This window comes from Tasmannia lanceolata, unplaced genomic scaffold (genome assembly GCF_043159265.1).
Source record: "Tasmannia lanceolata isolate RefF3 unplaced genomic scaffold, GAP_Taslan_0.1 ptg000007l, whole genome shotgun sequence".
Classification (NCBI taxonomy): Eukaryota; Viridiplantae; Streptophyta; class Magnoliopsida; order Canellales; family Winteraceae; genus Tasmannia; species Tasmannia lanceolata.
In genome coordinates this window covers 4,855,650-4,879,666 of record NW_027518684.1, presented here as the reverse complement: position 1 = coordinate 4,879,666, position 24,017 = coordinate 4,855,650, and the positions used below count along the sequence as shown (strand labels likewise).

General features: G+C 36.9%; 1 protein-coding gene across 2 annotated transcripts; it reads left to right on the top strand.

Annotated features, from left to right (window-relative positions):
* Window positions 1-336: 336 nt before the first annotated feature.
* LOC143881541 (Nucleic acid-binding proteins superfamily) lies at window positions 337-23,107 on the top strand. Of its 2 annotated transcripts, none has more exons than XM_077384655.1 (13): window positions 337-769; window positions 1,787-1,973; window positions 4,191-4,263; window positions 7,152-7,299; window positions 7,868-7,977; window positions 12,068-12,177; window positions 12,287-12,423; window positions 12,498-12,641; window positions 14,589-14,749; window positions 17,734-17,808; window positions 17,991-18,129; window positions 20,554-20,823; window positions 22,591-23,107. In XM_077384655.1, exons 1-13 carry the CDS (start codon window positions 515-517, stop codon window positions 22,756-22,758), a joined length of 1,977 nt encoding a protein of 658 aa, XP_077240770.1. In that variant the 5' UTR covers window positions 337-514; the 3' UTR covers window positions 22,759-23,107. The 2 variants fall into 2 exon arrangements, with proteins under 2 accessions (XP_077240770.1, XP_077240769.1); XM_077384654.1 differs by having other exon boundaries at window positions 12,068-12,208; window positions 12,282-12,423.
* The last annotated feature ends 910 nt before the right edge of the window (window positions 23,108-24,017 follow it).

Here is a 24,017-nt window from a genome sequence, read left to right as displayed (position 1 = left end):
GGACAACCCTATCTAGTGTAATTTGACTACTCTTTTTACACTATGGGGGGTGGTTCAAGTAACAAATGGGGTTCCAAAAAGAAGTGACATATTTTGCCTCCCCCTTTCACTTCCTAGACAACCCTTTTAGTGTGTGTGTATATATATATATATATATATATATATATATATATATAATTCTTAACTAGCCGAGCCTGGCCTGGCGTAACTCTGGCTCGGCTCGTTAAGCTTAACGAGCGTGGCTAGCCGACTCAGCTCGGCTCGTTAAGGATTCGAGCCGAGCTCGAGCGAGCTTCCGAGCCCGAGCCAAAATTGACACCCTCAGGCTCAAGCCCCTCACGAAAGAGGTTGGTGGCAAGCACCAAAAAGAAAGCCTGTGGCAAAATCATTTCCCGCGCTTCAAAAAAAAGAACAGGATAACTATCTATTCGCGCCATATCTCTGGAAACGAAAAGGAGAGTTAGGGTTTCGAAATCTCAAAATTTCTATACCTGATCGGGAAAAAAAAACAGAAATGGATTCTTCTTCTCATCAGATTTTCATCCACGACGAGGACACCGTCGAATCAGAGGATGCTTTTATAGGGTTCATAGATTACGCTAGGTCGATGATATGGTCAGAGGAAAAACACGATTTGAATGGAGAAGGAGAGGAAGAAGATAATCGCAGGGGACCTTCATGGAGCTGGATCGTTTATCGGATTCTCAAAACATGTACTGCTTATTCCAGCGGAGTCACTTCTGCCATTCTTCTCTCCGATCTCTTCCAGGTACTGTCTCTCTCTCTCATATTGGACCGATTAAATCCCAAAATGGGTTTAAACATTAGGGTGCTAGAAATGCGAAGAAAAATTGACTTTTTGTGGAGAGAATAGGTTGGAAAATTGATGGCTAGTAGACATAAAGCATTAACCTTGGCGAATCACCAGCGATGAAAATGTGGTGACTATGATAGGTAGATCCATCATTGGAGTCAATGATCTGATTTTCGCGATATTTAAAAATCAATGATGATTTGGTTCTTTGCCACTGCTTGCCTAGCTGTTGGGGACAAAAATCGAGCACCAACCGCAGAGCGTCATCTGGCTCTTGATTCCACAAGGGTATTAAGGCCTTGCGGCGTGACATGTCATCCCAGCTGGTCCTTGAGCCCACAGAGGCTTTGAAGCTAATATTAAGTCTCGAAATGAAACTAATATTCTATAACGCCTTAAAATGCATTAAAAACCTAGTATAAATCTTGGTATGAGATCAATTTAAGCCCTTAGATCAACCAAGTAAAGCATAAGATGTATTTTAGAGCAGCTTGAAATAAAAATAGAAAGTTTATTACTTATTGTGCTCCTAAAAATACTCTTAAAAATTAAATGAATATCATTAAAAATCCCTATAAACTATAAGGACCCCTCCTGCTAATATTTTTGACAAACTGGGCTCTTGTAGGGTCTACTATCGACATTTGCTTGTTGTTTCCGATGCATTTAGGCCTATGTTTGGATCTAGACTGACCCTCTTTTTCTTTCATATCATCTTTGTTGAAGCATAGACTTGTTGAAGAACTTTGCTTACATATGTAGATATTTTGAATGGCAAGAACTTTTCTTATATATTTTTCACCAGTGTCAAAGCAAGCTGTAATATTTTAGTAGCTTGTTATCTCGCTATTTCGTTTGATAGTGAGATATCAAGTATGTTATGACCATCAATCTTGCTAGCCATCTTAATTTTCTCTGACATTCTTTTTATATACTTTTTTGTGCTACTTAATTAGATTGATTTCTTTGCAGGCTTGGAACGAGCAACATAGGCCCGGGACTTCAAAACGACGACTAGAATGCATGAGTCACTTGAAAAAGAAACATAGGAGAACGAGGCTTCCAAACACTGTTACAATTGATTCAATATATGAGAAAAATTTCCTATCCATTAATAGCATTTTGGAAGCTGTTGTGGTGAATGTATTCATTCTTCCAGGTGCCTTAAATGCTTCCTTGAAGATTTTTAAAGTCAATATATGCAGCTGCAATATGGGCATCACCCTTTCATGTCTTCATGAAATGATATTTAATCATTGCAATTTTTCTTGTGATGTTTTGTTGGATTTTATATGGTTTTGAATGTTTTGGTATTAGTAAGCAAATCCTGACTTCTTAGGAATCAAGCAAAGTTGCATGACAATAATGTACGGGCATGTTGATATTCAGGGTTCAAGTTATGAGTTTCATACGTTGTGGTTCTATGTCAAAGGTAACATTTGCTGGCATGAATATACATTAGTTTGAGCTAGGTGATGCCTTTCATGTGTCAAAGAGTGGGATTTAATACGTGTTATTGAATAAAACCATATAATCTTGCTCGAATAAATGCTATAGGAAAAAGATGCAAGTGAACATATATGGGCGGAAGTGGCAGAAAGTACACCACCAAGGTTATCTGGTTTGTTAGATGGGAAGCTTGATGTCTTGTGGATGGATTTGTAAATAAAGGCATATCTCGACCATTTGTGCTGTAGGCAACCTCAGCCCTTGTTTAGTTCCTTTTCCCTTCATCAATAGAGTTTGATATGCTCAAACTACCTTTGCAATAAGGTCATATAAAGTTGAATGATGATGATCTGTAGTGTTACTTGAGAATGACAAGTTGTTCTTAAGTTAGATATTCATTTTTTATTTTGTAATTCACAAAGTACTTATGAGGGAATGCTTTTAAAGAACTGGCGCCCTGCTCGGATATAAAAAAAATCGGAAGAACAAAATAGCAAGAGTTGGGGCTTGATTTTGAAGCCTGACCTAATAATGTGGAAATTGGAGAAAAAGGAATGACTCCTATAGTATCAAATACTATCTTAACTTCTGAATGTTTTTTGGGGCTGTCTACTTCCAGGTAAAGGTTATTCTATTTGTCTTATTTCTTTTGCTTTTATAGGCTTTTAGGTTGAGGAATGATATGTGTAGATGAGCTGCGATTAAGCCACCCTTGATTTGTTGTATATAGGACCTCATGCATATGACATCAACTGATTTAGTTGCTTACACTTGTGCCCCTATGCACGGCAGCAATTAGGGAAGGCTGCAATTGCAACTACATCCCTATATCATTTCCCTTTTGTGTATTATAGGTATTTTAGTCATGTCAAATATTTCTGTTTTCTCTGTAGGTTTGGTGTTAAGCAATTATTCCTTTATGCAACCGAATTTGTTAATTGGTGGCATCACACATGTGGTATCACAATAGGTTGGATATAATTGAGTTGGTTGTTAAGTACACAAGTTATCCTCACAGTAATCAGAAAATTAGACAAGGAAAACTCAGAGTTTTGTTTTGGCAAAGTCATTTTCACAATAATTTCATGTCTTTGAACTTTCCACTTTACACCTTGATTTTATGGAGTCACGTGGCTCTCTTATTTGGACTCATAACATTAAGCTACAAGCAATCCATGTAAACAAAATTATTTAAAACAATTCATCTATGTAGAAGTTGTTTAATATAGACTTGATTTACTCTAGAAAACTAACATACAAGAGAGTAAATCAAGTCTATATTAAACAACTTCTACATAGATTGATCTAACATACAAGAGAGGATACTCTTTATCAACTTTCCATTTCCAAAAACAAAAAACCCATATAAGAGAGGATGTGTATTGGTTTTCTCCACCTCTCAGCCTCCTATACAATTTCTCTACACTGGTTTCCATGTGTATATTTTAATAGGTACAGTGGGATCCCTATTATTGTTTTGGTAATTTGTCAAGCATTTCGTCTGATGACTAGAGGGTGTGTTTATTCAGACCTTAGTTGATTATTCTTGACTGTGCTGGCCCATGTACTGTTTTTTATTCTTCTATTTTATACTTTGGAAATGTTCTATGTTCATTCTTTTCATTGGGATATTCATTTGCTTTTTCTTGTAAACTTTTTTCTTGCAGTGTTGAATGTTGAAGCTTCACTCTATTTATACATTAAATATCTTCTCTGAGGGGTCATAATTATTTTTGGGAGATGTTTTTTCACCCCCCCTCTCTCTCCCCTCCTGTAGGGTGATGCGCCCCCCTTTAAACGTGAATTGTGGGCAGACTTCAACACTTTTAGACGTCAAATCACGTTAAAAAAGGGGCACATAATCCTACAGGGGGGGATCATCACCCTTATTTTTAGCTGTCATTTGTTAATGAGTCTCTTCTTCCAGGCACAAACATATATATGCTCAATTTAGGAGATTTTTGGAGCTGCTCCACCATTGATCTTTATCTCCATCGCAGGTAAGGCTAGACAACAACTCATATTTCAACCATTTAAGAGTTTTTTGATGTGATTTATGTATCAGCAGTCCATTCCTTGGGAGATGTCACATGTGACAGCTGTTGATTGTCGACCTTCTATATGTATGATATTAAATGTGAAGTTCTTATTTTTATTGTGCAATTTTTTTTCACATCGATGGAGGTAAGCAATATATTGGTGTTGAGAGTTCTTATGTCTGGAGTAGAATATTAAATGTGAAGTTCTTATTTTTTCTGCAATTTTTTTCACATCGATGGAGGTAAGCAATATATCGGTATCGAGTTCTTATGTCTGGAGTAGCAATGGTATATTTCATGATCCGACTTGGTGAAATCATTTACTTTTTAGTAGCATATGACTGTAGATATGCTACTTGCATAATCCCATCATGTATATATTCTAACCCTTGTAGTTTGAATTGATTAATAACTATATTTCTTAGGTATCATCATTGAAGTACTAGATCGCAAGTTGGAAATCTGGAGTCTTGGACTCGCAGAAGTTTTCAGCTACATGGGTTTATGCGTTTTAACTCAACAGACACGACATGGAGTGCACTCCTTTTCTCTATATTTACAAAATAAATCTAAATCTAGTCCTCTTGAAATTCACAGACTTTTGCATTTGGAAATTGCAACATTAAACTCCTTCCTATCTCGTGAAGGGTCCATATATTTGATGTATTGAGTCATGTTTCTCTTGGATTTGATTCATATCTAGCTAATGCTGTCACTTTTATTCTTGCGGGAAGATTGTTTTCCTATGTGGTTTGCATAAAGATATAAAGGTTATAATTTGGCATCGACATTGTCTGTCACAGTAACTGTCCTTGTTTCCCCTCACCTGGTCAAACAAAGGGAATGTGTTTGTCTTGTGTTCGTGTATGTTCCTGTATGACATACTTGTTTGCCAGTTTCGGGTTTTCTATTCTGAGAAAAGTAACACTTTGAAGAAGAAGGAAATTACAAATTTACATCAAAGGGCAGAGTTGCCTATATACATTGTTTCCCCGAAATTTCCCAGAAATGACTGAAATGTTTCCATTTCCATCCCCCACCTAAACGAAATTTACATGATTTGCTTTTATGTCATTTTTTGCCTGAAACTTTGACCGAAATCACAAAATTTGACTGAAATTCACGAAATTTGACTGAAATTCATGAAATTAGACCAAAATTCCCGAAAATTGACCGAAATGGTCGAAACGACAAAAAAAAATGGAGAGATGTTATTATTTTCATTTCATTATGAGAAAAGTAACACTCTGTGCTTATTCTAGCATTTCCCAAAGTTTCATCTTAAAATCTCATCATCTGCACATTTTTTTTTTAAAGATTAAAAACTTTCATCATCTGCATATGTTTCCACGATTTTACAAGATTTCCACTGAAACCGAAACCAAAATTTAAAACCTTGGCCTTAACCAACGATAGCTCTTCCTCTTCTTTCGTCTCCTTGCTTCTTCTCGCACCTTTCTTCTTTCTTAATTTGTTTCCAGGGTTAAATCAAAACTAATTAAAAAGTTAGAAATTTCGATCAAATTAACTTAATTAATTCTGTGATTAATCATGAGTTTGTAGTTATAGTTTAATTACCAGCTCATTACATGCATCACTTTCTTGGATATGATGTTTTTATTAGGATCTTCCTCGTTATTGTTTTCAAGGAGTGATGAAAATCTTCTATTACAACTGTGAACTATTAAAACGAGATCCGGTATAGGGAAACTATTAATTTGCAGGCATATGGTGGCAAGCTATTAAAGAATTGTAAGCAACCCCATGGTTAACTTGTCACCATTTGTATTGCTTTCATTTGGTGATCCAATCAAACTCCGAGAGAATCTTGATTTCATTGCATAGGGCCAACACCTAAGCGAATGTTATATGCTATCTACTCATCTGACCAGTGGGATGCACAAATAATGTCATCTTTCTTTTGTGACCACACTACGAGGGATGTACAACATACTATTTTTTACTTGAATTTTTCTGCTTCTATCTTCAAAATTAAGTCTGATCCAGTTGCCAGGAGGGATATTCAATTACCTTGTGTATTTTCTGCACAAAGGAGGAAAAGTTCATACACAAATCAAATCTCGAGTGATTTGACCAATGAAAACTTCAGTAAATAGAACCAACAAAAATGCCTCTTTGAACCTTCAAAGGCCAATTTTTTAATGCTCATCAGTAATAAAACACAAGCTGTATCTCGAGCCACAGCAGCAAGTTGCCAGTCAAGCCTGGAGTTGCAGATCGAAAGCCTTGCATCTGACATTATTGCGATGCCTTTCCATAGATCATAGTCGCTGTTTGAGATTTTTGTATCATATTGGTTCTACATCAGCCATTAGTTAGATCGAAACACAAGCTGTATCTCGAGCCACAGCAGCAAGTTGCCAGTCAAGCCTGGAGTTGCAGATCGAAAGCCTTGCATCTGACATTATTGCGATGCCTTTCCATAGATCATAGTCGCTGTTTGAGATTTTTGTATCATATTGGTTCTACATCAGCCATTAGTTAGATCAGATGTCCCTTCTCTTGTCTTATGCAAACAGATTCAGACATTCCCTTCAACATCAGACAGTCCACCATATTATTTCTTATTTACCTCCAGGAATGTCTTATACTCTTGTAAATTCTTGTTCATCTGTTTAAAAAAAAAGAATTAACATGAATAAAGGGAAGAAGATAGATGATATTCGACATTATGTTATTGATATTTGTTAGAATTTTGGGCCATCATTATTGGTCGTGCAACAGAAGGTTATTGTTTTATATGTTTTCTCATAAGGAGATACCTATTGAAAGTTGCAAAGCATATCCTTTGGTTACCATGACTTATAGAATATTGTTGACCATGCTAGATACTATGACTTTGTCGATCCTGATCATGGGATTCTGAAGAAAGGACGAGAAATCTTTCTCACAGGATGTTGTCTTCGAACTGCCATGGAAGGGTCTGGTCATCCACGACTTTTGCCAACAGAATATCTTCTGATATTATTGGATGAGGTAGCAAACACAATTTTATGATCCCTTTATCTGCTATTAACTTTACAATTTATCTTCATGACGGATGATATATTCACTTGTAACGAATATTTTAATGCTTGTAAAGTAGAGAGTTCTCTTTGATGCAGAATTCATGATGGGTGCTTGTTTCTTTCTTAAATGGAATTTTGGGATTGGGATATCATTTTTTTTTTCATAATGTTACGCTTTTGCTCTTTGCAACTCAGTATACTTTGGGTCTTGTGATTTCTGCTCTCAAAATGCCAAAATAATCGAGGCTTCAATGGAGCTCAATAATGATACCTTAACTTTCTAATTTTTTTTGGAAGACCTAACTAGCTTGATTGTTGGAATTGATTTCTGCTCTCAAAACTTTACTGGATGCTATACTTCATGATTCTCTGTCTTTGCTAGTTTGCATCTGTAGCTTGTCAATTTTTTTTTATAGGATCACCTTTCCTAATTTTATGGAGAATATCTGAATTTAAAGTATATTTTGGCTTTCGGTTTTGTTCTAAGTATATTCCTTTCTTACTATTCGGATTGCATATTATTTGTTTTAATGTAGGATGAAGATGAAGATGCTATGCTTTTGGGGGCTCAGTTCTGTTCAGATTCTTTCTCTTCCATTTCACTTGATGCAGTGAAGATGGGGGCTTCATATTCGTTTTATGCAAGGCAAGTTCATTTACGACACTCGGGCAATTTTCTTTGTGCTTTAAGCTTATATAAAATAACTTGCATAACTGAATTGGTTTTAAGTTCAATTGCTTGTGCTATTCCTTCACCTACATACTTTTTGTTAGATAGGACACCTTCAACCTTGAGGAACTCTGATGCATGTAATCCGAAGCCAAATTTCTCTCAAAAAATTGTTTTTGCTGACCTGTTTTTGGAGGTGATGAGATCCCATATTTAACTTCCATTTATGACAGAGCTCATTGATTATCAGTAGTACCTGACATGACTCCATTCGAACAAATAACTGCATTGATTAAGCAGTCAAAAAGTTTCTAGGTTAGAGTTTAATGTTAAAACCAGGGACTTTGATATGATTTCCCTCTCAAAATCTTGAGGCCGCTGTTGGTATGAAAAAATCTTGAGGCTGCTGTTGGAATTCATTGGGCTGCCTTCATTGAGCTCTTTCCTCAAACACTTGGCATGCCTGCTGAAGTTCCCACGACATGGGAGTCGGGATCTGGGATTCTATTCTTCCTTTTCATTATTAAAGGGATTCTCTTCCTCCAATCTGGGATCGAATGGATAGATTGATGGTCTATCAGATTTTACTCCAAAAAATCTTCACTCACATCACCTTCCAACAGTTGATCATCGGTGTGGGTTGGAGGGATTTCACATGGCACATGTCCATCATCAGGTTTCTCCTTGTGCATTGCTTGAAGCAGTGACATTAGGGCATGGTGATCTGGTCCAGTTCAGGAATCGCAACTTGGCTTTGATACCAAAATGTGATGCATAAAACACAAATGAGAACAAAAATAATCCAATCAGAATGATGAAGCTTTATTGACAGAATGTGATGATATAACAAGCAACAAAACAAAGAGGAAAAACCCTAGCAGAGCTTCTTCACAAAGAACAATTTAAAACATTGTTCTAAGTTCTAACTATCCTAAAACATTCCCACAGTCCTTCATAACATCTCCCCTTCTGACAAATATTATTGTTATGGGTCAGATGAATTTCACCTGGTGCACATACATTGCCAGGTTGCTCCTTGCGCATATCTTGAAGCACTTGTATTAGAGCAGCCACTTATCAGGTCAGATCTGCCAACATCTTGTCTCTTTATCTATGGTTGAGATTTCCACCCATTGCCATGATGACCGGGAATTAGCTAAGGCCCTGTTCGTTTGAGATTGTGGCAGCCTATTGTGATTATTTGACTCAAAATTTCATTAATTTTACTCCAAAAAATCTTCACCTCTAAATAATCCTAGCAGTTACCTGGGAACCTCGAAATAATCCTAGTAGTTACCAATAGTAGGTAAGTTTTTTTTTTTTTTTTTTTTGATGGGCAAGTTTTTTGTTGAATGGTCTAGTTGGTAAGCTTATTAACTTAAGTCAGTAAATGCATCTTAGAAATGGCGAAGTGGAAGTTGTGCATCTCTTTCTTAGATACATTGAAAGGTTTCCTGGTAGTGCAATGCTATATGGGGACAATGGGCATTTATATGGGTTTCTCTGACGCTGATTGGGCAAGTTCACCTGATGATTAAATATCCACTTATGGATATTGTCCCTTTATTGGGGGTAATCTGATAAGTTTAAAAAGTAAAAAAACAAAATGTAGTTTCTCATTCCAATGCTGAAGCTGAATATTAATCCATGGAAAGAACTAGTTGCAAGTTAGTCTAGCTGAGGAAGGTGCTTGAAAACAGGGATTGGAGATAGTTGTCTTGTGAGATTGTTTTGTGATAATCAAGCTGCCAATTATATTGCATCTATTCCCATTGGGATATAACTTATAGAAGTTGATTGAAAGCACGGGTACTCTCTCGGGGCTCCCGTACCTGTACCCGACATGTATTGGGTGCGGGTACGTTCGGGTACGCCCTGGCTACGTCCTGGGTACGCACCCACATTTTGGAAGAAAAAAAAACCCAAATTTGGTTGTTGGGTGCGTGTCGGGTGCGCACCCACGCGTACCCGACACGTCCTGCTTCTCCCAGCTGGTGTAAATCCTTCCTGCTTCTTCCCTCTCCACCCCTGTACTTAGTATTTTCTCCTAGCTGGTGTAAATCCTTCCTGCTTCTTCCCTCTCCTCCCCTGTACTTAGTATTTACATGTAAACCATGTAAGTAAAATGTCCATGTAAATAACGGAATACCCCTCATTTGGATTTATTAAAAATAGTTTCAAGACCCAAATCTAAAAGGAAAAAAAGTCAACTCTCCTGTTCTAGTACAAAATTCGAAGAAAAATGGTCGGGTCAAAATTTTAACTTTCGTTACTCCCAAATGGTGGGGTATTTTTCAAATTTTAAAAATTCATAAAATCTATCATGTCCAAACATTATTAAATCCCTAAAGTCTGGTATAAAAAATCTTATAATTTGGTCTCAAAAAATAATTCATCTTGTCAGGCACTGATCAACACACTGGCGATTTTTCTAATGAATGATGTATTGATGCCTCATGTTATGAAATATGGAACTTAATCACTTATGAAATGAAGAGTAATATTAGAATTTTTCATTTTGGTGATGTTATTGCTATTTGATTGCTGTCTAATTATTTTTTTAAAATTTTTATAAATATATAATAAAATAATAAAATATATTATTATATTCGGCGTACCCGAACGTACCTGCACCCTTTTTTTTGGAAAATCACGTACCCACATACCCGTGTCATGTCGTACCCGCACCCCGTACCCGTACCCATGCTTCATATTTTTAGAAGGTAGAAGCTAAGGAGATCACTGCTCCCAATGTTCAAACTTCAAATTAGTTAGCTGATGTGTTCTCCAAAGCATTACGAAGGAGTCATCATCAATTGATCACTCATTCACTTGCAAACTGGAAATGATCGGCAACCGTTCTCTAGCTTGAGAGCGAGAGTTATTGATAGTGGTTATATTTGTAATTAGTTCTTTCTTTAATTTTATTCTTATGTCTTCATTAATTGAAGTAGCGTAAATATCTCTTAATAATATAAAACTCAACTCCATGATTGAAGTGTGATTCTTTTTTCTCCTCTCTCCTTTGACACTGTAATCTTTCTATCTGAATCTTGGATAGAAACTGACTATTGGCAGTCCTAATCATCAAAAGAGGCACCGACTGCCCTTGGTAAGCAGTCACATGTCTCAAGCTCAACTATATTTGTCACTGCTTCAATAAGCTTGATAGACACAAAACCTCTCAGACATGTCATGAGGCAAACACTGCAGCAGATTACCATTTCAAGTTAGATTGTAATACTGGTCTTACTATGTTAAATCATTGTAATTTTCATGCTGATTTGCTCAAAATCCATGAAATGGGAAGATCTTCCAATTATTTATGAATGTTTATTATATATTTTTATTTGGTGATGAGCCAGTTGGGTTCCTGCCGAACTCCAAACTACCTACCTAGAAGGGAAAGGAGATGGAAATTAACAAAAAGAATCGGAAGGAAATTGTAATGGTCAACAAGGACCAAAATACCTTCATACCAGCTTATGTCCTTAATTGTCATACTTGCTATTCATTGGTTAAGCTGTAAGTTCATTAATCCGGGCACAACCTTCTTTCCATTCTCCTATTGGTGTTTCTTTTGAGTCATTATAGTATGGGATTGCCCTCCTCACTTTTGAACGTACTCGTCTTTGGAATTCCTCTCATATATCAAACTGCAGTGTGGGTCTTTTCTCCTTCATATTCATTAGATTGTTGTTCTTTTCAACTTTTAGTACTTGCTTTGATACTACTTTAATCCAGAACGAACTACAGTTTTGGATTTTCTAGGTAGAATACTGGTAGCTTCTGATATCTCATTAGAGAAGTGGGAATGACACGTCTTAATTGGTACTTTTATCAAATGCATGGACATTCATTGGGTATACTTTGGAGAGAATCATGGTGAATATTGATGTTTGTGTGTCCGTTGCCATTATCTAATCATATTACCTGAAAATCCGTGTTGCTGTGGAAGAATAAGCTTGGTTATTCTTTGAGATGTTGATTCTAGTAAATTTCTTTTATCAGTACCAAGTGACATGTTTCCATATTCTTTTCCTTTTTCGTGTTTTCCTTTTTGTAGGATTGAATCAATTGGGTTATTGGAAATTCATGGAAAGTTTGGTTGCTTACAACGGAAACAAATTATTCTAATTGACAATGATGGTGTCAAGTTAAAGTTTCTCTTGTGGGGTGAGCAGGTCGTCCTTGCCAATCTTTTCAGGTTAACACCTGCACTAGATATATTTCAGTTGATTTGCCTGTTTGCATTTGATTATCCATAAAATTCTTTTCAGTGTAGGAAGTATGCTGGCACTGGATAGGCCTTTTATTTCAAATATTATCGACAGCGAAACTGAAATAAGTGAGGAAATATGTCTTGAATATGGTAGTGCTACCCAGTTATACTTGGTGCCATTTATTCAGCATGAAGAGCAGGTAATTGTGAAATTGTTGATTAGTGCACCCTTGCTTGTCTACATTAAATGGTTTAGGATTTGTGTTTTGCTTAGGTACTCGTGGCATCTACTCAAAATCGGTGTCAAGGGTCAAGGATGTTGAATGCATTGGGTGAAAGCCAAGGTCTTAAAGTTTCTCAAGTGAAATTACTTTGTGATTCTCAAGGCTCCATTGACTTCAGTAATTATCCTTTCCGAGTGAGTATACCATCATTTGGACTTTCAAATCTTGTCAGTGATGCTTGTATTTACTATTATTTGTTTCCGGTGGTTGTAAAACTTTGCTTTTCTTAATTGCCTAAAATTAATAAATTAAGGGTTTGGTGACTGCAAGATGTGCTTATAAAGGATGCTGTTTATTTATTTAACATACAGAATGATCTTAGCGAAGCAAGTCTCTTGACGACCAGTGATGGATATAGAATTAAGAATTTAATAACATGATTGGATCTAGGTAGTTAATGAACCTTTCCTTGTCAGTTATCCATGAGACGAGAGGTTGTTTGGGAAAACACTGCCAGACAACCTTGCGAAGTTGCCTATTGCAATCCCGGAGTTCTTTTCCAACACTGTTCACAGGATTTGGGGGCTGAGAAGTCAATTTTACTGGTTGTTTTCAGCCTTCTTTAGCGTCCTAGTTGCTTTCTTGGCCTTTGGGATGTCATTTTAGCGTTTGAAAACTTTTTGGGAGTCGTTTTGTCCTTTAGGTCTTGTGCCGCTCCTAATGATTTGTGCTTAATTTCCTTCACTTATTTCCTTTCTACGTTATTCTCGTCAATGCGATATTCTATCACACCTTGGCTCTTCCACAACTTTTATCGTTTGAAGAAAAATGGGTCCCTCATATTCTGTTATAATTTGTAATATCTATTGTATTGCTAAATTGTCTAGTTAAGAACAACTTAAGATATGTATTAATATTAAATTTTTTTTTTCTTCATTCCTTGGAAATAGTTTGTATTGCTAACTATTAATATTAAATTTATTGTTTTTCTTCATTCCTTGGAAGGAAGAGCTACGAGAGGCTAATGCTCCAAGGAGAGTTGCTCCACTTTTTCAAAAACAACCCGTGCTCATCCTTTTGTCACATCTTAATGGGGGCTATGGATTGGCTTTTGGCCTGGCCTTGCTCTTTAAAAGGCACCGATTCACGTGCTTTGGCTATTGCCATGCTCCATGATGCCTATATGTGACTATAGCAAGTCACCTTGCACTCTTTCGAATCTCTTTCCCTTCCTTTTTTCTTGGATTTATGTGACTCTCCTTTCCTTTTCAATCAGAAAAGGAAGATTGAGCAAGGCAAGGGAGAAATCAGTTGTCCCCTCTTCTCTGGTAACCTGCCTCCGGTCGTATAGAGTGCTCAGCCCGCCACCGCATATGTAGAAAAAGAGGGAGCGGGGAAGGAAGAACAACCGTTTGACTTTGGCACATGAGGTGGCGGGTTTGGCCCTCAATCTTCTCTTCTCTTCTTCACGGAAAGCCCGGTGAATTGCCTGACCGTTGGTCATGTTGAGGTGCCGTTACCTCAGACTCTGCCCAGAATTCATTCTCAAGAAAATACAGCACATAATGTGGTTTCCTTGGGTAAAGAATAAAGATAAGAGTGAATGGGGCTTATTTTCCTTCCAAGGTAAAGAGGCGCATAAAAAAGGGCTGGCCCGTCAAAAGTCCGGTTCCTTCGTGAACGAAGTTCAAAATCAAGAAGGGTTCGTAGAACGAAGGGAGTGCTTCTGTAACCAATTCCTGATTTTGACTGGCCCCAGATCCTCCTCCTCCTCCTGTGGCTCCAGGTGCTACTACTTCCATTGCCATCAAAAGGAAAAAAAAATCAAAGAAGGGAGATGGGGTTAAGAGGTCGCTTCAAGAGTGATCAAGATTAATAAGGTTTTTACGATGAGAACTAGAGAATGCTAGGGTTATTTCTTTTAGGGTTTATTTTAGCCCCATGGAAAATGAGGTAAGAAAATGGCTGAAATCTCATCTTCCAAGGAAAACCTGGAAAAAAAATTCCCTGCGTCCAAATAACATCGTATGCTTTGCCAATCCATTCTTGGGTCATTTGAAATCTTTTTCTACCTCTTTTTTTTTCTCTTTTTTCAGATGCATGAATTTTATTAAGTTTCTTACACTTTTAAAAATTTGCAGTCATTTGTTGTTGATCTTCATGACAAGATGACTGGTGTCAGCCTCTATGGTGTTGTTACAAACATCTTTCATGAAACCAATACAGAAGAAACTGTTTTTTCTGTGACAATTGAAGATACAACAGGAGCAGTTGTGGCGAAGCTACATTTTCGGCAATCTTGGTAATGATAAATGAGCCATTTCTGTATCATGTGCTAGTATTTGATTTTGCTTCTTGTCAACCAGGTCTTCCATGGTCATAAATCATAATTCATTGCTTGTAAACTCCTAGTTGCTTACCTTGATCATATCTTGCTTGTAACCCATTGACGCATCATTTTTAATGCTGGCATCTCGTTACTTAGTTAAAAATGAATCTCTTCTTAGTCTTACAGTTCATTTGAGCAGCCAATAAAAGTGTTGTTAAAGTTTTCTTTTTTATCAGCGATACAACATTAAATGATGTCAGGACTGCAGTTTGACTTAGCTGGCAATGTGGGGCTAAAAGCAAATTATTATTCCTAAAAATTTTACACAGATCTAGTGGTGGCCAACAACTGGCATTGAATTAATTTTCTGATCCAAAAATTTTCCGTCTAGGATCAATTAGGATTTGGTGACCAAAAATAAACACATCAAGCATGACTATGATCAGTAAGTGCGATAGTTTGCATCCAACATATCAGACAGTTACATAGTATTGGTTTTATTCGAATTTTTTAGTGGCAAAAAAGACCTGTTTATCTTCTGCAGATCTGTCTTATTTTTCTCAAAATATATGTGGACATGGATCAGTATTCTTTGTTTAAGTGATATTTATGCTTGTCTGAAGGAATGGAAATGTATGCCTAGTGTTTTATATGAATTTAAGTTTATGTCATACATTCACTGCATCTTTTCAGACTCACAATCACATAATTTTCGCTCATACATGCTGTTTTCTTTTCTAGAAGTATGTGTGTTATTTGATTTCATGATGGGGAGATGTCCCCTTTGGCTAAGATTACCACCAAGATACGTTCAATATCGATATAATGCTTATCATTAGGAGACCATACCCAATCAACATCAGAGTAAGCTCGGAGGCTTTGATGTCCATGGTTAGCCAAGCAATAAACCTTTTCCAGGAGCTGCCTTAAGATACCAAAGAATTTTGCGAATAATTTCCATATGAAGCAGCCTTCCCTCCAGAGTTACACGGTCAGCCCATGGTTTCATCAAGAAAACCCAGTTCTCAGTCAAGTGAGAGAACCAGCTGAGAGTTACTTCTCACAGGCTTGCTGTTGTCGCAAGAAGCATTCCGCCAATCCCTAGTTTGTAGGCGCATAAAGCAGTTTTCAGTCCCAACCTAGACTCATCTGTTAACATTCCACATTGAGCCATCTTCAGCAACATGAAATCATCAGCCCCAAATCCGTCCTTACTGCAGGTTTTAGCATCCAAACAGAAACCTACCTTTCCACTATTTTTCGTGAGTCGTGACCTGCAAAACTTAGAAAATAAGTGCAAACAAGCCTCACCCGAGGAAACCTTAGCCCAGGAAAACCAGTCCCAAAACCTTCCAACTGCAAGCCTCCTTTCTTGACCTCCTAAACCGTCACTGAAACCTCTTTACTCCCATGCATAACTGCCACCCACCTTGTTAACCGATTATACCTCCATCTTAGCTGATCAACACACCCTTCAAAACCGCCACCTTCACTACATTGTTCTTAGCCAAGAACTCCCTCAAAAGTCAAACCCCGTCGATAAAAAATAGCACCCATTAACCGAGGCCTGCCACCTTGCAATATTTAACTAATTCTTTCATGTTCTTTAACCTCCCAAGACAACCTTCAAATCTTTAAACCACTTTACCTTGAATCCCAAACGACAACCCAAGAATCCTTTTCTTGTTAACTTAATAACATCTCTTGGTTTTCTTCAAGAAACAAAATTCAAGAAGCCTATCTTGTTTCTTAAACCTCCCCAAGAAACCACCCAGGATCCCATCCCAGTCCTTCGATATTTTCATCATAACTTATGACCCCATTGTTGGATTTATGCGATTCAATGCTTTTTGGATAAGATAAATAGGTATTCTTACACAGAAAATTTACCTTGAGTCAATCGAAAGTCGGTAGGTATTGGATTTGGGAGTAACATGACGCATTATTTTTCTGCAGCAATGCTTGGGAGGATAGATTTCTGCACAAGATCTATATTATGCTGAATATTCTGCAATGATGGTACGCCCGAAGGTAGTTTTTTTTTTTTTTGATCCAGCATCATTTCTGAAAATTCTTCCATAGTGGAGCCAATGCTAGAGACACTTCATTTGATTCTGAAGCGTCCTTTCCAATCAGAATGAAAATAATTTTGGCATCCTTAACTACTTCACAAAAATTTGTCATTGAGAGTAGGTTAGTACCCTTGATCGTAGGCCTGAAGGTAGTTCTTCTGGCATTATATCAGAAAACTCTTCCATAGGTGGAGCCAATGCTAGGGAAACTTCATTTGAGATTGAAGTGTCCTTTCCAATCAAAATTAAAATAATTTTGGCCTCCTTAACTACTTCACAAAAATTAGCAATTGAGAGTAGGTTAGTACCCTCCCTTTTTCAAGGCTTAGATGATAATCCTTCTCTTGTGCTTCTAAGAACTATCTTCTTTTCAGATATAATCCTGCTCCCCTCTATTAATAAGGCCCCTATTAGTATGGCAAGCAAGCCTCTCTACGACCACTGAATGGAGACCGATCTTGGGAGCATATGAGAAAAGCGTGACTTTCCTAATTCCCACTTACCGTTGATTCACTTACACAAGGGGACAACCGGAAGTTTTCAACAATACAATACTGTTCGCTCACTCTAGAGAACATCCTTCTCAAAAATTAGTATACGGTTCATATATATATATATATATATATATATATATATATATATATATATATATATATATATATATTTGATGTAATCGCAAGGAGCCAGAAATAATCTGTTGGAACTTGCCTTTTCTTTTATTTTTCATTTTTACTTTTGTGGCCGGCTGCTATTTTGGTTTTTATCTTCATTAGGTTAACATTTGATACTAATGCGATTCATAATGTGTTTGTTCTCTGATTGTCAAGCAATGAGGTTTCTTATTGGCATACAAACTTACTTAAATGAAAATCTATGGTTTCTCAGGTCGCTCGGAAGATTGAACCTTGGTCACACAATATACATATCTGGCTTGACATGTTTTATGACTAAACAAAAGCTGTAAGCATTCTGTATTTTTTGTTGGCATTTTTTTTTATCATGATGAAGAAGTACAACTGCAACCAAGCTGTGATGGGATGTTACACCCCCCATGGTGGGGGTTTATGCCATGTGTTTATCATTCTCCTAAAGCTTTTGATTTCTAATCTTTGTATTGTCACATTGTTAATCTTCCTTGACAGGCTTGAAGTATCATGGTTTGAGAAGGATGTTGGGGTTTCTTTGGTTAATCTAAGTTGCTTGCCAGCATTGCTAAACTCCTCTTGTCTTCATAAGCTATCTTTACTTTCTGATCTCTCCAGCCAAACTAATATGACACACGTAAGTTTTTCTTATCAACTTGTTGCCTATGCTTCTACTAAACCTTCCATGAAATAATCCTCCTATTTCTTACATGTCTGATTGAGGCTTCTTTCTTCTTATCAATTTTCTAATATGTTTAGGAAACTCCTGGGACCTATTGGGATCCATAATGAAGGCATTTTTCATGATTTTTGAGTATCATTTTTTTTTTTTTAAAAATTGTTCTCTCCTTTTAGGCCATAGGCTTAGAATCAGATTTGATATTTGAATCTTCATACTCATTCCAAATCACCCACGCCATTTCACATTTATGTGCAGCACTGCAGCTGTATCAATTCGTTTTTTTTTAAACGACATTAATTGTCCATAGCTCACCGTGAATGTGTATTAAAACTGATATCTGTGTGAAAGAAGCTTGTCCTATGCAGGTACTAACTTTTGGATACCTGTTCCATTTTATCATTCACACCTGTATGCATGAAAGGTTTCCAAGGGATGCAACTTTTACTTCTTTCATGTTGTGACACAATAATGTTGACCTGTTTATCTGCTAGTAACAGTAAGTTGGACTAAATATTTGTTCTTACTTTGGCTAAATGTTCTGCCGTAAGTGTGAAACTTAGGGCGTGTTTGGCTATGGTCATGTCATTATGATTCTGTTTCTTAATTTTGATTTTGATTTTGCATGGAAGGTTTCCAAGGGATGCAACTTTTACTTCTTTCATATTGTGACACAATAATGTTGACCTTTTTATCTGCTAGTAACAGTAAGTTGGACTAAATATGTGTTCTTACTTTGCCTAAATGTTCTGCCGTAAGTGTGAAACTTATGGCATGTTTGGCTATGATTATGATTCTGTTTCTTAATTTTGATTTTGATTTTGATTCTTGTTTCTGTTTTCAATTCTGATTCCATGTTTGGTAACGGCCATAAAAAGTTAAATTATATATTTTTTGAACAGAATCACATTTGTTTGAACATATGAAAACAGAAAAAGAACTACATTCTCATTCATGGATATGATTTCCTACTATCATGGAGAGTAAAAATCGTGTGTCAGCCAAGTCTACTTGGTTTTACCTGTGCTTCTGAGCACACAGTATAAATTTTCATAAAAAATAGGACCGCTATGTGATTGCCTTGGCCCTTTTTTTTTTTTACAAAATCAGCAAGCTTCATATTAGAGCAGCAGTCAATAGATTCCCTCTCCGTGGCTGTCTGGTTTACCGGTACTACCAAATAGAGGAGGAAAAGAAATAAGGGCTTTGAATTGAAATTTAGAGTGTGATCCTTACCTTTCGACTGAAAAGTTGAAATCAGATTGGTGTGCTCTAATACAATTTAAAATATGTAAAAGGGGAAGTAGAAGAAGACGGAGGCAACCCAAAAAACGGAGATTAGATGAAAAATAGTCATTTCACTATATGTATGCATATTATAGTGTGATACAAAACTACAAATATACCCTTAATAGCACAATCTCTTCAACAATTATATCAACGGCATGGATGACTGTGCGGCTGAGGTCCTTGTGTCCCTTATTTTCAAACTATTCATTTTTCATCTCCTAGCACTTCTGTGGAGGAAACATGTGGGATGTTTGTATTGCACCAATTGTGTGTTTCGCTAGTGAAACTTGCCAATTGAGGTGAAGTATCAAATCATTCTGGAGAAGTTTACCTTGCACATGTTTCTTTGTTTTTTTCATGCTTCTTCTGATCAACAACTTGGATGTTCTCCCCAAATCTATGACAGAAACCCCAACCTTTCTGCTCCAGTTTGAAGGGATTTCTTTTTTATATTTAGTGTATGTCATTGCACACCATTAACTCAAATTTTGTTGGATGCATGCTTTAAACATGGTTTAAAATTTTGGTTTCGGTAACCGTTTCGGACCCCACCGAAAACCGAATTTTCGAAAAATTTCGGACTGAAATTCTGAAATTTCGGCTGAAATTTTGTAACACTTACAAAAAATAAAAAATAATGGCATTTAATCGAAAATTCGGACCGAAATTTAGGACCGAAATCCAAAATTTGGTAAATGGCGAAAAATGAAATTTTGGTTTCGGTCCCCACCGAAATTTTGGATTTCGGTCGAAATTTAAAACCATGGCTTTAATACATCTGTAAGGTGTTTTTATAGTGACTAGTATTGACATAATAGAAGTGGGTCAATCAAGTGTCCGAACTCTACCATTCTGTATTTTGAGGTTTGGAGCATTGATAATAGCTATCTGGCATCTTGTCAAAATTTTGCTTCTCTCTTGTTCCTAACACAATTTTATATTATTTGCTTAGTGTAACTTTTTATTTCTTATTTACATTGTGCAATAGCAGATCATTATGATGTTTTGATCCTTGTTGCAGGCGTAATATTTTCTGTTCATTAGTGGCCCACTCATAATAATGTGTCATTCCTTTCTTAAATGGTCATACAGATATGCAGTGTCCGCCTTGACCAAATCGAATATCATCATGTGAATTCAAGATTTTCACATGCTCCCTGTGGCCAATTTGTGAATGAGAATTCTGATGGGTTTATGGCATGTAGCTTTTGCCATTGTACTTGTGATGATGAAGTCATCCGCACCTTCCATTTGAAATTGACCGTTGCAGATGAGAGTACGAGGGTTTTCGCATGGTGTACAGGTCAAACTGCAGCAGAGTTGCTGCAAATTTCTCCTGATGAATTCTATGGGCTGCCAGTGGTATGAATTCTATCAATTAATTGAGCATACCTAGCCAGTCTCTCTCTCTCACCTTTAAAATTGTTAGTTTGTGAAGGTCCACAATGAAGCAACCTGTAAGATGTGAGCCAAAGCTTATTAGAACCATTATACTGTATAATAATTGAGAACCACAAAGGAAATAGGAGAGTATGAAAGACTCGAAGTAGCAGGAAAAAAGAGAGGAGAATTAGAACAGTAGGGAAATTTTAAAACAAGGACCATTGGGAAAATTTAAAATAAGGGAAGCAGATGCGATCCATTTAAAAAAAGAAAAGAAAAAGGAAGCAGATACGATGAAAAACAGTAACACGTACAGATGGTCTTTGGAGCTCAGATCTTACCATGGTATAACATGTATTGGAGTTGAGCCATCACATCTGGTTATTCTTCACATTATTGATGAGTGTAATATTATATCAATGGATTAGAAGAGCCGAGCAAAGGATTAAGGCTCTTGCTGAAGTAAAACATTAAAAAGGAAATATGTATATGCTTAGTAGAGACTAGAGAAAGTACAAAAATTGAAAGGTAAGGAAAGCTAGCAAGTAGTTTGAAGTTTGAACACACTACACATTTATATAGTACAAATATAAATATATTTACTATAGATAAATGTATATATATTGGGATCTGCTAGCGTCCATTGCTGAAGGCATTTCGCGGAGTGTCTGTTGCATGAGAGAGCAGCCACCTCAGATGAATTAAATGAATAAGACAAAATCTGAGCCTATGTGGCTGCTCTCTCATGCAACAGACACTCCCCGAAATGCCTTCTGCGATGGGCGCTAGCAAATCCCATATATATTATATGGGCTATATTTATCTGGTCGATCGACCAGATAACTTATCTGATCTGTCGACCTGAAATACATGGGGCCCCACATTGTTTGGGTGATCCAAACCATTCATTGGATGGGCCCTGACATAGATAGGATGTGTGCAAAAAATCATCTCCATAGGATCATCCTAACCCCTCGATTTGTGGAGGTGCAAAATGGACAGATTTCATGGCCGTCCATCTTGCACCTCCACAAATCAAGGGTTAGGATGATCCTATGGAGACGATTTTTTGGGCACACATCCTTTCTATATCAGGGCCCATCAAATGAATGGTTTGCATCACCGAAACAATGTGGACCTCCATGTATTTCTGGACGAAGGAGCAGATAAGTTATCTGGTCGATATAAATATTTTTTGTATACTATATATATGTGTGTGGAGAGAGAGAGAGATTTTCACTGTAATTGACATGGATGAGCTTCAATATCTTGTCCTGGTATTTACCATCAATAAATGCTCGTATAGTTGGAGAATTGTACAATCAATAACTCAAAAATCAGAAATCACATGCACATATCTCGCATTGTTTCCTGAGATTTCCCACAATTTCACAGAGTCATCCAGACACTGTAATTGAATGCTTGAATCCAATTTTATATAGATAAAAGCTGGCCCAATATATACTAGAATCTGATTCATATTTATAAACTATGTTTATCCCAAAATTAATTCGAAAGAGAAACCAGGCTCAAATAATGTAGAAAAAAAAACTAGCAATCGTTTTATACTTTTTTGTTTCAATTGCTGTACAATTATGATCATCTTGAGCATGATTATATCGCTTCTGTCCAATTATGTATCATCGCTTGCCTACTGACAACATGAATTCTTAACAATAGAAAAGGATTTATGCTCCTGTACCCTATATTCTTTCTTCTGATTTGGTTTTTCATGTTAATTTTCAGGATGAACAAGCTATGTATCTTTATACGCTTGAAAATGAAAGGTTCACTGTTGCCATTGTTTATTGTAAGAGGCAGAGTGATGGGTCAGATGGTTTCAACCGAGTAAATGATTCAGCTATGTGGGAGATTGCACGGGCTCAAAAATGTGAACTAAATTTTGTTACGTAGAAATCCTATGTTCGGAAACAATTCTTTTGGAGCAAATGAGTCTGAATTCCTGCATGCATTGTGGGAAGCAAAAATGGCCTTATCTTGATAATTCGCGGAGATGGACATCTGAAAGAGAAAATGGCTGGATTCATGGAGATGGACTGCGCCATATTTTAGATTATAAAATGAAAAAGGTTTCTCACATCTAAACTTGTTCTCTGGCCATGGTTAGAAAATTCCTGTTTTTAAACTATCTTGCTTTAGGAGATTGATCAATATTTATGGACCCTTGACATCTTCCCCTTTAAAGCAAAGAGATGAAACTGGTTCAGATGCAATGAAAGAGATATTCTTGAGTTGTTTATGAGAGCAACCTTTTAGAAGAGGAAGCTGTTGTGTTTACTGGGTGTTTTTAGAAACCTAGTATGAATCCAAATAGTGAAGGACTTAGTATTGATCAACATGCTTTGTAAAAAAGGGACATCTTCAATTCCTTTTAATCCAACCGTCACAGTTCTGATAAATTGTATGGTGTGATCAATGGAGCCCTAATTGATCATTATTTCGGCGCCCGGCCCGATACGTATACACAAGCTGAAATGATATTTCCACCCCCTTCTGTTTGTATTTCTTGAGAATGACTTCATTATCTGGAAAAGACAAACAAAAGAGCACAAATGAGTCCATTTTTAGGAAAAGACAGATCAGAGGGGGTGGAACTACTGGAAAGGGGGGTGGTAAGCTAGAAGGCCTCCTCATACAAAGTTACCAAAACACCCTCATTTTTTGCTAGCCCTCCCTAATTGAGGTCAGGGGTATTTTGGTTATTCTATGGGGAATTTATAGGATGATCCAAATCGTTCATTTGTTGGGCCACAATTTAAGTAGATTCTAGCTTGCAAATCCTCTGCATACCCTGTTTCAGTAAATGCACAAACTCAGCTTGTCTTTTCTGTTTGAATTACTTGGGTCATGAATCATGTGAGCCACACTTTCTGAGAAGTCTATTTTACACCAAATCTATTGGACGGTTAGGATCATCTAATGAATGAGAATTTTGGGGCCTGCCTACCAAAGAAGGGGACCGACAAATGAACTCCTTAGATCATGAAAAGGTAACTGGGCTCCACTTTATTTATTTAAATTAATAAATGCTACCAAAAAAATACTACCAGAGGCAATAAAAATTCGCACCCCCTGTTGAATAATTCGCTTGACGTGAATTGAGTCAATTGACGGACGTCAAAAGGGTGCGAATTATCCTACAAGGGGTGCGA